The sequence below is a fragment of the Cariama cristata genome, unplaced genomic scaffold (genome assembly GCF_000690535.1).
Source record: "Cariama cristata isolate BGI_N322 unplaced genomic scaffold, ASM69053v1 scaffold13429, whole genome shotgun sequence".
In the NCBI taxonomy this organism is placed as follows: domain Eukaryota; kingdom Metazoa; phylum Chordata; class Aves; order Cariamiformes; family Cariamidae; genus Cariama; species Cariama cristata.
In genome coordinates this window covers 8,868-23,535 of record NW_009637482.1, presented here as the reverse complement: position 1 = coordinate 23,535, position 14,668 = coordinate 8,868, and the positions used below count along the sequence as shown (strand labels likewise).

The 14,668-nt window shown below is 45.5% G+C and overlaps 2 protein-coding genes across 2 annotated transcripts; both read left to right on the top strand.

Moving 5' to 3' along the window:
- The first annotated feature begins 130 nt into the window (after positions 1-130).
- PCNA (proliferating cell nuclear antigen) lies at positions 131-2,112 on the top strand. The gene is made up of 5 exons (XM_009708346.1): positions 131-253; positions 675-742; positions 926-1,120; positions 1,435-1,558; positions 1,683-2,112. The coding sequence occupies exons 1-5, from the start codon at positions 157-159 to the stop codon at positions 1,763-1,765; spliced, it is 567 nt and encodes a 188-aa protein (XP_009706648.1). The 5' UTR covers positions 131-156; the 3' UTR covers positions 1,766-2,112.
- A 2,706-nt stretch (positions 2,113-4,818) lies between these two features.
- On the top strand, positions 4,819-8,897 carry TMEM230 (transmembrane protein 230). The gene is made up of 4 exons (XM_009708345.1): positions 4,819-4,853; positions 7,091-7,218; positions 7,701-7,823; positions 8,757-8,897. The coding sequence occupies exons 2-4, from the start codon at positions 7,120-7,122 to the stop codon at positions 8,895-8,897; spliced, it is 363 nt and encodes a 120-aa protein (XP_009706647.1). The 5' UTR covers positions 4,819-4,853; positions 7,091-7,119.
- The last annotated feature ends 5,771 nt before the right edge of the window (positions 8,898-14,668 follow it).

The following is a 14,668-nucleotide window of genomic DNA, read 5'->3' as shown; positions in this document are numbered from 1 at the left end:
GGACGAGCCGAGCCCTGCCCCTTCTGCGCAGCTCCGTGTGCTGGGGGTGCCGGCGGCTTCTCGCTGGCCTTCACAGTCTGTAGTTGGCAGTGGGCGAGTGTTCCTGCTTTGTCTGCTTGCAATCCTGTGAGTAACTTACCCTTTGTCCTCCGTAGCATGTCCAAAATACTGAAATGTGCTGGAAACGAAGATATCATAACTCTCAGAGCAGAAGACAATGCGGATACGTTGGCTCTAGTGTTTGAAGCACCGAGTGAGTGTTAGATTTGGGAACTGCTTTGCTACCGTGGTATTTTTAGGTAGTCTTCATAAACCATGCGGATGCAGGGGGGGAAGGAAATGACAATAAATAGTTCAGAAATGGGAGGGGTCATCTGATACTTAAATTCTTGAAACAGTCTGGAGATGTTAGCGTGGTCAACTTGACCAATACTTTCTTTGTAAGAGCAGGGTGCTTCTTTAGGGCACGTACAGATGCTCTTGGCAGGCTGATGTCCTCTTAGAGCCAACAAAAGCCTGTTTGAGTCACTTTCAGATCTCTAACTCTAAACAAGGTAGATCTTACTGCCATAATTGAGGTGGTTTTACTTGGTGAGGGGGAAGGGGCAAAACTTAAAATCAGGATGGTAACTTCTTGGAAACACCTTGGTCAAACTATGCTTTGTTTCTTTTAGATCAGGAAAAGGTTTCTGATTATGAGATGAAGCTAATGGATCTCGATGTGGAACAGCTTGGAATTCCAGTAAGTAGTGGCTCCAATGACTGACTACACTGTCTCTTAGAAATGGGTGTTTTCCCATGTTCCTGTCAGCCTTGGAGTTTGAGCTGGTAACGTAATTTTCCTTTGGAAAGACTAGACAAACTCAAGTATAGCGACTACACCAGGCTTCGTGGTAGAAGTTTAATTGTGACGCTTCCTTCGCAGGAGCAAGAATATAGTTGTGTAGTGAAAATGCCTTCTGCTGAATTTGCACGCATCTGTAGAGATCTGAGCCACATCGGCGATGCAGTTGTCATCTCCTGTGCAAAAGACGGTGTGAAATTTTCAGCCAATGGAGAGCTGGGCAATGGAAACATCAAGCTGTCACAGACCAGTAACGTGGATAAAGAGGAAGAAGCTGTAAGTTAAGCCTTCGCAGTTACCGTGGTGTCCTCAGTGTTGAGGTTTATACTAATATGACTGATTCTCTGACCTGTTGGGTGCTAAAGCTGGGTGATTGGATCATGTATTTCTCTGGTTGATAGATTAGAGTTAACAAATTGTTGCCAACTTTAGATCCTTACACCTTGGGCCTGCAAGCAGTGCTCAGCAGAACCAGAGTAGGGAGTAGCACTGCCTGCCTTTGCTGGAGATGTCGGAATTATTTGAGAGACTTGAAGAAACTTGCTGCGGCTTGTGTGTATTGAAGTCTAACCTGGCTGATGGTTTTCTAGGTTACAATAGAGATGAATGAGCCAGTCCAATTGACCTTTGCCCTGAGGTACCTCAATTTTTTTACCAAAGCCACTCCCCTGTCACCTACAGTAACACTCAGCATGTCTGCAGATGTTCCTCTGGGTAAGTAGAAGCCACTTTACTTAATCTTGTGGAATGCTGCCACCTTAGAACTGCATTAAGAACTCTTGGCTGGGTAGCTTTTCTGAAAAACCTTCTGAATGCTGTTTTTTCTTCTTTTTCCCAGTTGTGGAGTACAAGATTGCTGATATGGGTCACTTAAAATACTACCTGGCTCCAAAGATCGAAGACCAACAAGAAGGCTCTTAATTGGAGTAGGACTGAGGGGCAGATCTGGTCCGCTCGTTGGAGAGGCCAGCAGACTTTGAGAAGGAAATGGTGGTGGTAGCAATTCCAGTGCATCGGAGCATCGTATGAGCACTGTTAGGCATGTTGTGTAGATATCTTTGTAAATATTTTTCAACCTACTATTTTGCTATACTGGTGTCATTGGAAATAGGAAATTCTCCTCTTTCTAGTCTATTCCTGTACTTCCAATAATCTCTTAGATGCTGTCTGAAGGTGAAATATCTTACTCCTCTTGACTTGTGTTAGAGAAGGGGTGCAATATTTAACTTGAGTAAAGATGATGTTTCCTAGAGTTTCACCTGTGGAACTGTAGTTGGCTAGGGTTGCTGTTCAATTATGCCGCGAGTTTATTTGACCTTACTTCATCCGTTTATTTTTGAAGGTGGTATTTTAACGGAAGTGTGGAAAATGGAAATAAAGAATCTAATTTCATGGGCTTTTATCCTGTTTAAATGTGGATGGGTGAACCAACACTTGGTCAGACTATGCTAATATACCCTAGCTCCTTTTTCAAAGGCTCTGCAACAGGCAAGCTTGTGCTTTTTTGCACTGGAGTTACCAGCTTCTGCTTTGATCATTTAGATGGGTTGAGATGGAGGCGTGTGGTTACAACTAATGGGTCTGTGATGCTATTTCCTTTAAGCAGAAGAGGTCTGTGAAACAGGTTTTTGTTAAAATGCATTAACTTCGGCAGATGCCAGAGCTGCCCGTAGCAGGGGTTGTTCTGGAGCTGTCACTCGGCGTCACGGTGAAGTCTGAGTGTGTAGGCACATGCTGTGGTGTAGCCGTGACTGGAAGTTCCTTGGTCTGACGGTGAGCTGTGCGAACCCTTCCTGGGTTTGGTTCTGCTGTTCCTGACTTGTTGACGTTAAGCTGTTCCTTCGCAGGTCTGTGCGTGTCGCGTTCATGGGGTGCCCCGTCCCACACCTCGCACGCTGCTGTTGGCAAGTGTAGTGCATGTGCCTGTGCCACCAGCAATTCTTCTTAATTGGGGGTATTTGTGATCATGTCTGTATTGATGAAAATAAAAGCTTACAGCACATTTCACCCTGAAGTCTGATCATGAAAAATAGGATTTGAAAACTGTATTGGGCAGCTACTGTGTTTTTTTCCTTCATTCACTGTATTGCTACCAGCTAGCCATAAATCCTTACCCTCCGTCTGGAACCTGAGTGACTCCTCTGTCACAAATGACAAAACACTGAACAGCAATTCAGTTGGCTTGGTCGGTGCTGTGTGGTAAGTAGTACTTACAGGCTCTTAAGTGCGGTGGGTGTGCATATTTTTTAGGAGGCTGCGTACTTCTCACGAGTCCGCAGTGCAAGAGTATCTCGAGCATAAGCTGTCTGAAAACGTGACGCTTGGAAAACGCAACGGATTTAGCAGCATTTCGCAAGGTGGCAGTACTGAATAAGGAACAAATTCTGCTGTGTCAGAATGATAAGGCTACCATCGTGATGGAAAGTTGTCCCTCAGAGCTGGGGGACAGGATTTCTTCATGCCCCTGCCCTTGGCCCTTCACTGGTAGTAGCAGCACTGCTTTATTAGCAGAGATGGTTTTGACTGTGGTTTTCTTCCGCTGTGATGCAGACGGCTCCCTGCTTGGTTTTCAGCTCCCACATTGAGCTTTGGCTCATGTCTCCAGAGCATACCCATTTATTTAAGAGAATTCTTTCTTGCTGGTTAATTTAGCGCCTTTAAGAAAAGATTTTGAAAGCAAGATCTTTAGCTGCCCTGAAGTTTTCCAGCAATTGCTGAGTTACTGCCCACAACAGTAGTAGTGGATACCTTAATTAACCAGGAGGCTTTTTTCCCCTCCTGGTGTGATGCTTCTCAGATGGGATCGTTGTTGTGGTACCCACAGGTACAGCAAGAAAACGTGTGCTTCTGTGAAGAATTGCAGATTCATGATGCTGAAATAGGGAAGGATTCTGGGTTTTAATTATATGTGTCAAGCTGGGCTAGTGATTGAAGCAAATTCTTTTTGGTACAACCTCCTGCTGTAGTGGGGGTTACCAAGCTCTATTTGTGCTATTCCACTCATAAACACAGTGTACAAATAAGCCAAGTGGTTTAATTGCTTATTTTTACAGCTGTAATGATCAAATTGAGTAGCCTCATGTAAGAAACATCCTTTAACGTTACTATCTACACACTTATGTTTTGACTTGTGTATGGTCTGCTTTCTGGATAAATCCTTCAAGAAGCTGGATGTTTGCTTTGCCATTGCCATACCCAAATAATGAAAATTAAGATGTTCCCTTAAAAAGAAAAAAAAAAAACAAAAAAACAAAAGAAAAAAGCTGGGGAGGCTTACTAAATGCTCTCTGTGTTTCTCCATGTTTGAGAGTAAATTTTTGATGTTTACATATTTAGACTTTTTTACCAAGGAGAAAAGAAAGAAGAAAGGGTGAGGGAGGGAGAATTCTTTGAAACTGAAGGAGATTAGGTTTTTCAGGCTCTCAATCCACTGCCTATTTTATTGATTTACAGGAATTTGAACTGTGGCAATTCCTGCACTTCCCTTGTTTGGAGCAGTTGGAGGAAGTAGATCCCCGGCTGTGTTTCATCTGTTAATATTGTTCCAGGTGCTAGAAATAATTTTCTGGCTGTAGCTTGTCTGTCATGTACTTGGCCCTGATGGAGGGCTGTGCTGTGTCTGGGTTAATTATGTCCAGATCTTCATGTAGAAAATCAACTATTTTAAAGTATGTGTAGGAGCGATGCGTACGAACGTGCTGTTTCATAAACCATCTACAACTGCAGCCCTGAAATGACAGATTAGCTCCAGTGGGTCTCGCTTGACGTGGGCCTGGGTGACCAGGACGTGGTCCGTGCCGCCTCGCCCAAGGACACCGTAATTCCGGCTGCTAATCTGGAGTGCGAGGCTGAAAATAACCCAGCGGAGCTGAGCAGGCGAGAGGCTGCTGCCATAACCTGGAAGGAAACGACTCTCATCAGCAGTAAACTTCCTGGGTTGTTCTGCAACCGGGGCAGCGCGGAAGAGAAGCAGCGGAGAGATGGGTTTGACCAGCAGCACGAACAGTAGGTAACACGCTTGGCGTGCTTTTATTAACATTTGGAAGCTGCGTGGGGCAGGGAGTGCAGCCTGCAGTTTTGGGGGAGTTCAGACATGTTGGGAGCTTCCTGTTCCGCAGCAGAGAAACCATTTCGGGTGTGGAGGAGGGCGTTCGGGCACGTTTATCATGGCAAGCGTGATGCTTGAGCTCCCAAAAGGGCGAGAAAGGACATCCCCCTTCCTTATTCCTGGGCAGAGAGGGCAGAAAAATATATTGCTCGTATGTAAGGGATAAACAGGATTTGGGCTTGAAATGCTGTGTTTGCATTTACTGGCACGCTCCCCTTGTGAGCCTGCGCTCTACCCTGGAAGCCATCCCCCAGGTAGTGTGGGTTCTGGCTGTGTTTAAAACATGCCTGTAGCACATCATATGAGAAAACTCAAATTACAAGTGTGATTCACCATTTATTTGCCTCTTGGAGCACAGCACTGAGCTTGTTTCTGATCTTGAACCAACGTGGAGCACAAGGAGAGTGAAGCTTAGTGGACTTGAACCTGGCCCTTAAACATGAGGTCTGAGAGTATTTTTTTTGCATTTGTCCTTAATAACCTCTTTCTTGTTGGTAAGCAAGGTAATAGGATGGGCAGGATGATTTATGCAAGTTTAAATTGAAAATAATTTCTAGGAAGGCACTAGGACTAGCCTGGTAAATAAGGAGACGGGCAGTAAGTAGTCCCATGGTACTTGCGAGTAAAATGGTGCGGAGTCAGGAAATGTTCAGGTGTGGTCTGACAGGTTCAGATGTGCTGATTTCTTTTGGCTTCTTCCCCTCCTGCACATCTACCCCCTGGGCACGTGGGGGGCCTTGGGGGTATTTGAGTACTGTGGCCTGAGAAACATGGATGTGTAAGGAGCTGAGGATGGGTGATATTTCGATTCTGGGGCTAGAAATGTTTTGTCTGTGCTTGAGTTTTGCTACCAAAAAAGCAAAAAAATTCAAGTTAAAGGTACAACTGTGGGGGTTTAAGATCACAGGGTGTTGGTGCTTTTTATAAAAGTCAAATTTACTGCAGAAGGAACAAACCTGATGGCAGGGGAATGTGCTAGCAGTTAGCAAGAGGGAGACAAAAGATTTCAGTTTGGGTGGAGACTAAATATTTTGAGGAGAATGCTGTTACCTTGGATGCCAAATAATGTTATGGAAAAGGCATCTTTGGCTCTTCCTGTTGGAACAGTTGGGATACGCACCTTTCTTTATTCTGTATTTTCTCAGAAAATTAAAAAGCTGTTGAAGTTGGGGAGTGCGGGCAGCCTGTTTTCTGCATCGCTTCTGGGAACCATAGCCCTGGGCTGCAGTGCAGGTTCAAGGCTGTGGGTGAGCAGACCCCCAGCGCCCAGGTCCTGCTGTCAGGCCCTGCTCAAGGGCTCTGCAGTCGGTCAGGGATGTGTTGGCCGGCCAGACCTAGGCTTCAGCTCCTGAGAACTTGGCCTCTGAGGCACAGAAGGGAGCTGGCCCTGCCTCTCTCCCTGGGACTGTCACTGCTGGCAGCAAAACTGCAGGCGTCGGCTTCGTGGCGTGGTGAAATTGCAGGGTACAGCTCTGGCGTAACTAAATAAAGCTTTACCCTGAGCGCTGCCTCCCTCGCAGCTAGACAGACAAGTGACCTATGCTTTTTAGTTCCTTGCTGGTTCTTTGGTTACCTCATCCACTAACTGCTCCATCCCCTTGTCATGTTCCCTCTGAGTCATGGCTCGAGCTGTCTCGGGAATGACAGCTCCATTTCATTCTAGTTTCCAGTGGGGTTTTTTTTTTGTAAAATGGCTCTATTGCAAAATATCCGGCTGGTTGAAAAGCTGCTTTGTTTAGTTCTGGTTTGGGTTTATTTGCTAGTGTCCTTGTTTAGAAATAGCTGGACCTCGGACATGTCCCTGCTGGAAGTGTGGTCTCCTTGTGAAATGAGAGCTGGTTTATACTTTGTATATTAATCTGGAATTTCTACTTGTTTTAAACATAAGCTCTACCTTAGTTTGACTTTGTTTTCAAATATTGGCAAACCCTGTTGGAGCTACATCGATGCTTTTGTATTTTAGGCTCAAATACAAGGGTTTGTTTGAAAAGATTTAAGTTATGAGAAAGAACAAAGATGCCTTTTGGTTAGTACAGGCTTGATGCTTTTCTTTCTCTTAAGAAACTTGATCCATGTCTCTCAGACTCTGTCATCCAGTTTGCTCTGATTTTTTTGTTGCTGTTCTCTTTGTTTTCCAGGTTCTAGCTGATGCCCAGGCTTCCTTGTAATGATGCCATCACGTACAAATCTGACTGCTGGGATTCCCAGTAGCAAAGTCAAATATTCCAAGCTCTCCAGCACTGATGATGGATATATTGACCTGCAGGTAAAAAGTGGGGAAGGAAACATCTTTCTGCTGCTGCTCTGACTGTAAGCTACTAGGAAAGGCTGCTGTCGCTTTGCATGTGCACAGGAGGCTGCTTTTTTGCTCATCTCCAGTAGAGCATCCTCAGCTCAGAAAGATACAAAGATAACTGCAAACCACCACTTAAGCCCTTCTCCTCCAGAAAGCTGGTAGAGCTTAACTGGAAACAAGATGGCTTGTTTAATAGGGTCAGATGCAGCTCTTTGGAGGGAGGTGAAAATCGGAGCAGATCTGGAAGCAGTGGGTGTAAACGCTGGCTCAGACAGCAGGGGCCTCCATGGCAGGATTCCTCACAGAAGGGCTGTTACCGAGCCCTGCAGCAGAGCTGCTGCAACAGTTTGTCCCATGTCATCTCTGCTAGCTGTGGGATTTGCATCTCTGCCATGGTGGGAGGGGAATTGTGGTGAGTTAAGTTGTTTAACATTTGGGTTTTTTCCATCCAGTTCAAGAAGAGCCCACCGAAAATCCCCTACAAGGCAATTGCACTGGCTGTTGTGCTCTTCATGATTGGGACCTTCCTCATTGTCATAGGCGCTCTCCTCTTGGCAGGATACATTAGCAAAGGTGTAAGTGGTTTGATTACTTTCTGTAACCAGTTTTGCATTGCTTGTCTGTTCCTCAAAACCCATGAACCATCATGTCCAGTGTAGAAATTCAGAGCAAAAGGCCTGTAAGCAAGGAAGTAATCCCTTCCGCTGCCTTGCTGGTGTTTGCTGACAGCCTTGTTTCTCTGGGAGCAGAGCCCTCTGATGTCTCCACTTTGTAAGTCTGGAGCAGGTTCGTAGCTGGACTGGAGATCGGCCGGGGAGGGCTGAGTTTCCCTGTCCTCCCTGGAGTTCAGTTTCATTTTAATGCTACGGCCCTGCAGATGTCAGCTTGCTGTCCTGGAAAAACTTCATGCTGGGATCATCCCTCTTGTAGTGAAGCTCATCTGGTAACTTGGGTAGGAGATACCGGACCACTATATAGGACACAGTGCTGCTTTTCTCATCTCTCAGTATTTATGATCCATTGAAAGGGGATCTGTTGTTTGTAGTTGACTTGGTGCTCCTCTGTGGCACACTTCCTCTTTCACCTTGTGTGGTATGCAATTGCTTTACAGTCGGCAGCTGCTGCTTATCGTGATGGAAACGGCAGCGTTCTGGCTGCCTCGGAAGCACTCCAGGCCCAGATAGGAGAGCTCGCTCTCAGCCAAGCGTGCAGCACCCAGCCTGTGGCTGGCAGTTTTGCTATGTGATTAGTGTTAGGAGGAGCCACCCCTCCTATCTGAAGGAGAAGTTCAGTTGAGGGTTTCCTGTAGCAAGGAGGAGATGCCAGGGAGAGGACTTAGAGCTCAGCCTGGAGAAAACGGAGATATTTCTGATTCAAGATGAATTTTTATTTTTTGTCAGCTACCTAGGCCTTAGGGATGAATTCTTGAGGCACGACTTAAGAAGAAAGGGGAAGATACCCCCCCCCCCGACCTTTTCTTACTGCATTTGCATCTGTCTTCTCTGCAGGGAATGGACCGTGCTATCCCCGTGCTCATCATTGGGATCCTGGTGTTTCTGCCAGGCTTCTACCACCTGCGCATTGCATACTACGCTTCCAAAGGCTACCGGGGCTATTCCTATGATGATATCCCGGATTTTGATGATTGAACAATGTATTTAATCGCATTATAATTAGGTTGGCGGTAAGAGCTGTTAGTTACCCCGGATATCAGTGGGGACCTGTAAGATTGTAGGTGAAATATAGCCATTACAAGATGCCAGTTTCTGTTTTGGGGATGTTGGAGATTTTTCAGTGGGGAGGGGGTGGGGACTTGCACACAGAATTGACCGAAAGGATTGCAACATTAGGTGGGAAGAACATGTGATTTATTGTATTTTTTTCCTCTTTTGGTTACATAATACTGGTTGATTGTGCAGAGTTCTTGGGCAAGACAATTCTAGCAGTTTTCCAAAAATAGATGAGCCAGTTTGAGTGGGGAAAATATTTGGTTTTTTCTAACTGTTTTATAGAGTTTTATTTTAGTTTTCAGTGAGATTGTGGTTATAATTTGGTTTACCTTTGCAGACAAACACCGTAGTTAAATTCTCCTTTTGCTCTCTGTCCATCAGAAATGCTTCCAGTCTACTTCTCCTGGGCTTGTCTGGAGTAACAAAAGTCAGATGTGTACAAGAGGGAGAAAACTGCACTTGCATGAAATAATTTACACATAGTGCATTTGCTACACAACTCCTCTGGCCAGGCTGACCAAGCTTATTTAGTCAGCAAACACATTCTTCAGAAGCAAGCTTTTTCCCATGTCACTGTTACTTTTGGCAAAATCTGCTTAGCCTTTAAAAGGGCTATTGTTGGATTTTGCTTATTATTTTAAACAAACTGAATGGATGCGGGGAGAATTGGAATCTGGACCAGGACTCAAGTGTCTAAATACCAGAAATCTTGGTTTTGACTAGCACTGGAGACACTTGAATTCCAGCTGTCTGTATGTATATTTGGAATCATTTTGTCCTTATCTAGATAATACGCTGTGCATAACTCCCTAAACCAGTAAAAAGAAAATCTCTGTATAGTTTGTACTGAATAAATCCCATTTGTATTGTTTTGCTAGCTTCAGTGATACGTTTTTCAGGGAAAACAGATTGGTAGCTCTATTTTATGTAAAGTAAAAACGGTCTGTCTCCTGAAGTGGGAATGAACTCAGTGTCCTGGAGAAACAAGTATGTGACAAGTAGTGATGCCAGTAGGTGTATTTAATATGAATAAACCTCACTATATTCTGCGTACACATCATAAGCTTGTGTTTTTCACATTGACAGATCTCAGTGCGCGCTACAAACCATTCTGGGCAACGAGATTAAGGCTTTAGTTGAATCTGCTGTTGCCTACTGCTTCCAATTGCTAATGTAGTCACTGCAATCAGCATTAGGCTTTGCTGAGCCAGCAGCTTTGGAACAGCTCCATCTGCTCTCCAGGACCCTTGGCTTGTGTTGGGGCAGAGCTGAGGACCTGGGATTACTCTCTCTAGTGCAGCAATCCAGAGCGCCCTGGGTGCAGCAGGAAAACGTGCTGCTTCAGAAGGTCAGGATTCGCTTTTTGAACGTCACGTGCAGTCCTTATTAAATGTGCAAGGACCCCAGACTTCAAATTGCTTTGTTTCAGGGTCCAAATATTCAGTTCCTTTTGCTGTGCAGTGTAACAGGAGCAGTGTCTGTTTGAATGTGCCTCGAAGGCTGGTACTGATACTCCAGAATTGTCAGGTGTGCCTCATGTGGACTGAGAATTTTTGAAAGGAAGAGGGGCAGGTATCGCTGTTAGTGCAGAGCAGGTCCCTGGAGGTGTTGAGATGAGAACAGCGCTGGATGAATGCCTTCCTGTGAAAGTACTCTTAAAACTGCCTTTTTTTCTTCTTCCAGTGTTCTAGATTAAACCCAAAGCCTGAGCCAAGATCTTTTTTTAACCTACACCTCTTCCCTTGTTCGACTTAATTGGCTTGCATGTGCTCCAGTGTTGCACCCTGAGGAATAACTGATTGAATTCAGGATCTCCCTTTCAGTCTCTGAAGGCAACTGCTATGCACGTTCTCTCCTGCTCTGCTGCATCACACCAGCCCTCACCTGACTTGCGTTCCCAGTGCTGCTGGCCCCTGGGCCGATGGCAGCCCTGCTCCCCAGGTGTTGTCATGTATTGCTTGGCAGCAGCTGAAATGTGTCAATTAAAGCTGGCTCTGGCCAGGAGAGCAGCTGCTGACGCATGAACCATGAATCAGTCTCTATTAGGGAATAAGAATGTGGGTTTGTTTGGTTTTTGGGAAAGGGGAGAGGAAGTGCAAGGGAAGTTTAGATGGGAAAAGAAAAGGGGGAGGGAGAAGATGCTTTCAAGTGGGACTGATAAGATGCAGGAAGTTGGAAAGCCTGGGTGGCCTAAGATAAGTCAATGTAGGGGACAGGAGGAGAGTGTGCTGATATTTCTGGAGGAAAGGCAATTAATTTCTTTTTTTATTTGACAGAAGCAAAGTCCTTGGGCACACAGTGTATAAATAAGAACAGTCCCTGCCCTAATGCTCGCAGGGCTGTCTGAGGGATGGCCACTGGGAAACTTTCCTTTCTACAGGGATTGTTTTATATCTACTTTGGAAAAAAGGAGACACTTCTGGGAAAGAAAAGGTATGCTGACCGCTGGAAAAATGTAGATCCAGACGAACTTCATTCTTTGAGTTGACGTATTGCATTCTAAGCATGGTTTTCCTCCAGAGTACAAGTCTCTAGATGTTCAAATGTCTACTAATTGTCTAGCTGTAGTGTAGCTAGTAGCCAGGGTTCAATTTTCTCTTGCAAAATAGTGAGTTTACGTTTATTACGAGAAATTGGAAGACTTTACTGCAAACATTTTGTTTCTCTGAGCCTGGTCCATACTAAAGCAGTGGTGCTGCTCTGGTGTAGGTTTGAGTGTAATTGGTGCTGTCAGCTCTTTTATCTGTTAAAGCATTACATAAGGATGAAGCTTTCCTCCCAAATGGGGCTGTTGTTTCGGTGCCTCTGTGCTGATACGTTACAATAGGATCTTTTTAATTTTTCTCCCACTCCTGCCATACTGTGGACCTGCATGCATGATTTGCACGGCTGGCTTGGCTCCTCTGCTGCCTTGCCCGAACTCCCTGAATGGATCGCTGTATCCTTCCCTTGACCCCGGGGTGCCAGGTGCTGCTGCCAAACCCCACAGTTAATAACTCTGCTCCTCAGTTCCCCTTCTGTAAAATCATGTGGGTTTGGGGAGAACTGACTGACTCACTGCAGTGGTGAGGGCAGTAAGGAAATGCCTGTGAAGAAGCTTCTGGTTCTAGAGCAGGGGTTGAATGACAAATAAGGCACTGGCTGAACACTGATGAATGAGGATAACACTGAATAGCTATTTCCTTTATTGAGCATCATCCATTCTGGGCACTCAGCAAGGCAGCTGCCTCAGGAGAAAAATAGTTGGCATTTATATAGCTTGATGGGGTACTATTATGCACAGAAGCTCTGGAGAAAGAACAGGCACCCAGATTTCAGGATTTTCTCTAGTTTGAGTACTTGAGTTCATGTATCCTCAGTCATGTTCTTCTATTGCTGTTGTATGGTGTATTTATATGATTACGTGCTTAATTTAATACCATGAAGTTGCTGGAAAGACATTTGGAAATGTGATTCTAGAGTCCTCTGGCCTGAGCTACCATCAGTCCCAGAGAAATTCCCCATGTGTATTATTTATAAAACCAAAGACTCATTTTAAGTCAATCTTATGATTTTTTTTTGAGTATCTGGAGTGAACAAAGCTAATTAAAGTTCCCAAGCATCATCACATCAGAGGAAACTTATGTAGCAAAGCTGTTTGAAACATCTAGGTGAATAACCTGGGGGGAACAAACAAGGTAGCAGTGGAGACAGTCTTGGGTAGCTGCAGACATTAACTACAAGCCCTGGAAACTGATGCGAGATCCAAAATGGATCTTTCTCTGCTCCTCACTTGCAATGGCTCATTGTTGCATGGCACATTGTGCTCCCCAAGGCAGAGTGGGACATGTTCCTCTCCTCTCCAGGAGGTTCCTTACCACTGTTGGTGGTGCAAATGCCACCAGTGGCTCCTGGCTCCAAGATGCCATGTGTAACTGATTTTCTAACGCTTCCCACAGCCAGTTTCTGTGAAGAAGGGAAGTCAGCAGACTTGTACTGAGTGGTGACATTCAAGAGTGGAGCAAAGGAGTCAACCTGCTGCCCACACAGTGGGCTTCCAGGAGAGGCTTCACACCCAGAGGCGCTGCTAAAAGCAATGCAATGGTCTCTGCCAGCTCAGGCACTGGATAAGGCTGAGGACAGCGAGGGTTTATAGCAAGCATCGCATTCAGTGCTGCGTCTCCAAGGTCATAGCTAATGCCCCTGTGGGGAGATCCTATAGAAGGATGGCTGCCTGAAAGGGGCTCTCTATCACATAGCAAAAATAGGAGAGAGGGAGATAAACTCAGCAGTGGAAAGGAGCAATAGGAAAAGCCAGAATTATCCAAAGTGTTGTGCGAATGGTTCTCATAAACCCTTGAAAGAAGAGGCAGAAATTGTGTGTCCTTGAAGTAATGAAGGGAGTGGTGAGGTGTTGACCAGCCTGGAGAGTGTGTGTGAGCTTCGAGGTCAAGTAAAGCCACAGCCCTGAAGGGCTCACCCTTATCACCCTATCCTGGTGTCTCAATTCTTCTTTGCCTTAAGGCCTGTGGAGCAGCAATGTTGTGATTCTTGCAGGCTCACGATTTTGCATCTGTCCATACAGAAAGCCTTGTAAAGAGACATCATTCCATCTACAGGGAGGCAGCTGAAGACACTGCAGTCTGATCCTGGGAAAGCGGGTGTAAGTACTTCAGGCAGCAACTCTACTTGTGCTCTGTATGTTTTTTGGCATCACTGTTAATCCTTCTCTCTGAGATTCTCCATGTGCTTGTGCTGATGGAGGTTCATGAGATGGGTAGAAGAGCAAGGCCCATTGCTGATCCCATAGTGATGTAGCAAGAGGAAACTTGAGTTTCTAACTCCTTGTTTGTCTTTTCTCAGCAGTGATTTATATTTCCTTTTACTCTTTTGATAATCTCATCCTTGAGGCCTGGCTGGATGTTGTACTGTTTGACAGTCCACAGAGCGGGGTGGTTGTAAGGAGGCTGGGCTGCCCAGCATGTTACTGACCTTACTCCTGAAAATATTTTAGTAGTTGTGTGAAACATCTGCGGAAATGAGGGAGAGAGAATGTAATGACTCACTTGGAACATGCTGGCTACGACCCCCGTGCTGTAAATATAGCCATAAAACAAATGATTTGTTTGAACAAACAGCACAGTCTGCAACAGCATCTCTAGTGCTTTTCTGGTACCCATCATGCAGGAACACTTAGGCCAGCCCCTGCGGTCGGGGTTTGCTTGCTTTCTGTCAACAGTTATTAGCCAAATTCAGTAACATTTGCCACTGAGAGGCTCAGTGCTACACTGCTACTCTTACAGCAATATGGATTTTGCTTAGCATAAAAGACGACGTAAAAACCCTGCAGGGTAGGAAGAAATGACTTGGCACAACAGTTGTGTCCCTTCTAATCAGATTTGTGCTACGCTCCACTTACGCCATGGTCTAAACGAGTTTCTCCATGCTCTTTCCATACTCCTCCCCCTCATACCTAGTCTTTAAAAGTCCCAAGCATCAGCCCGCTCGTAGAACTGCCCCTCACATCTTCTGCCTCTCCCTAAACCACTCCTTAAGCTTTCTCCTGGCCCTTTCCGTATTTGTCCTGCTCTTCTCAGCAGGACTTCCTCTACCTGCAAAGCACCTCCAGGACTCCTTGGCTGACCGGCCTTTCCCCTTGGCACCCTCCTCGTTGCTGTGCTCTGGAGCTGCGGCTCATCAGTTTAGTGGGT

What these genes read in the sequence shown, in the direction of transcription:
- PCNA (XM_009708346.1), top strand. Translation starts at nt 157, where the DNA reads ATGTCCAAAATACTGAAATGTGCTGGAAACGAAGATATCATAACTCTC. An exon ending in TCTAGTGTTTGAAGCACCGA is followed by an intron (nt 254 to 674) that starts GTGAGTGTTAGA and finishes TGTTTCTTTTAG; the next exon opens with ATCAGGAAAAGGTTTCTGAT. An exon ending in GTCTGCAGATGTTCCTCTGG is followed by an intron (nt 1,559 to 1,682) that starts GTAAGTAGAAGC and finishes TCTTTTTCCCAG; the next exon opens with TTGTGGAGTACAAGATTGCT.
- TMEM230 (XM_009708345.1), top strand. Translation starts at nt 7,120, where the DNA reads ATGATGCCATCACGTACAAATCTGACTGCTGGGATTCCCAGTAGCAAA. An exon ending in ATGGATATATTGACCTGCAG is followed by an intron (nt 7,219 to 7,700) that starts GTAAAAAGTGGG and finishes TTTTCCATCCAG; the next exon opens with TTCAAGAAGAGCCCACCGAA. An exon ending in CAGGATACATTAGCAAAGGT is followed by an intron (nt 7,824 to 8,756) that starts GTAAGTGGTTTG and finishes TCTTCTCTGCAG; the next exon opens with GGAATGGACCGTGCTATCCC.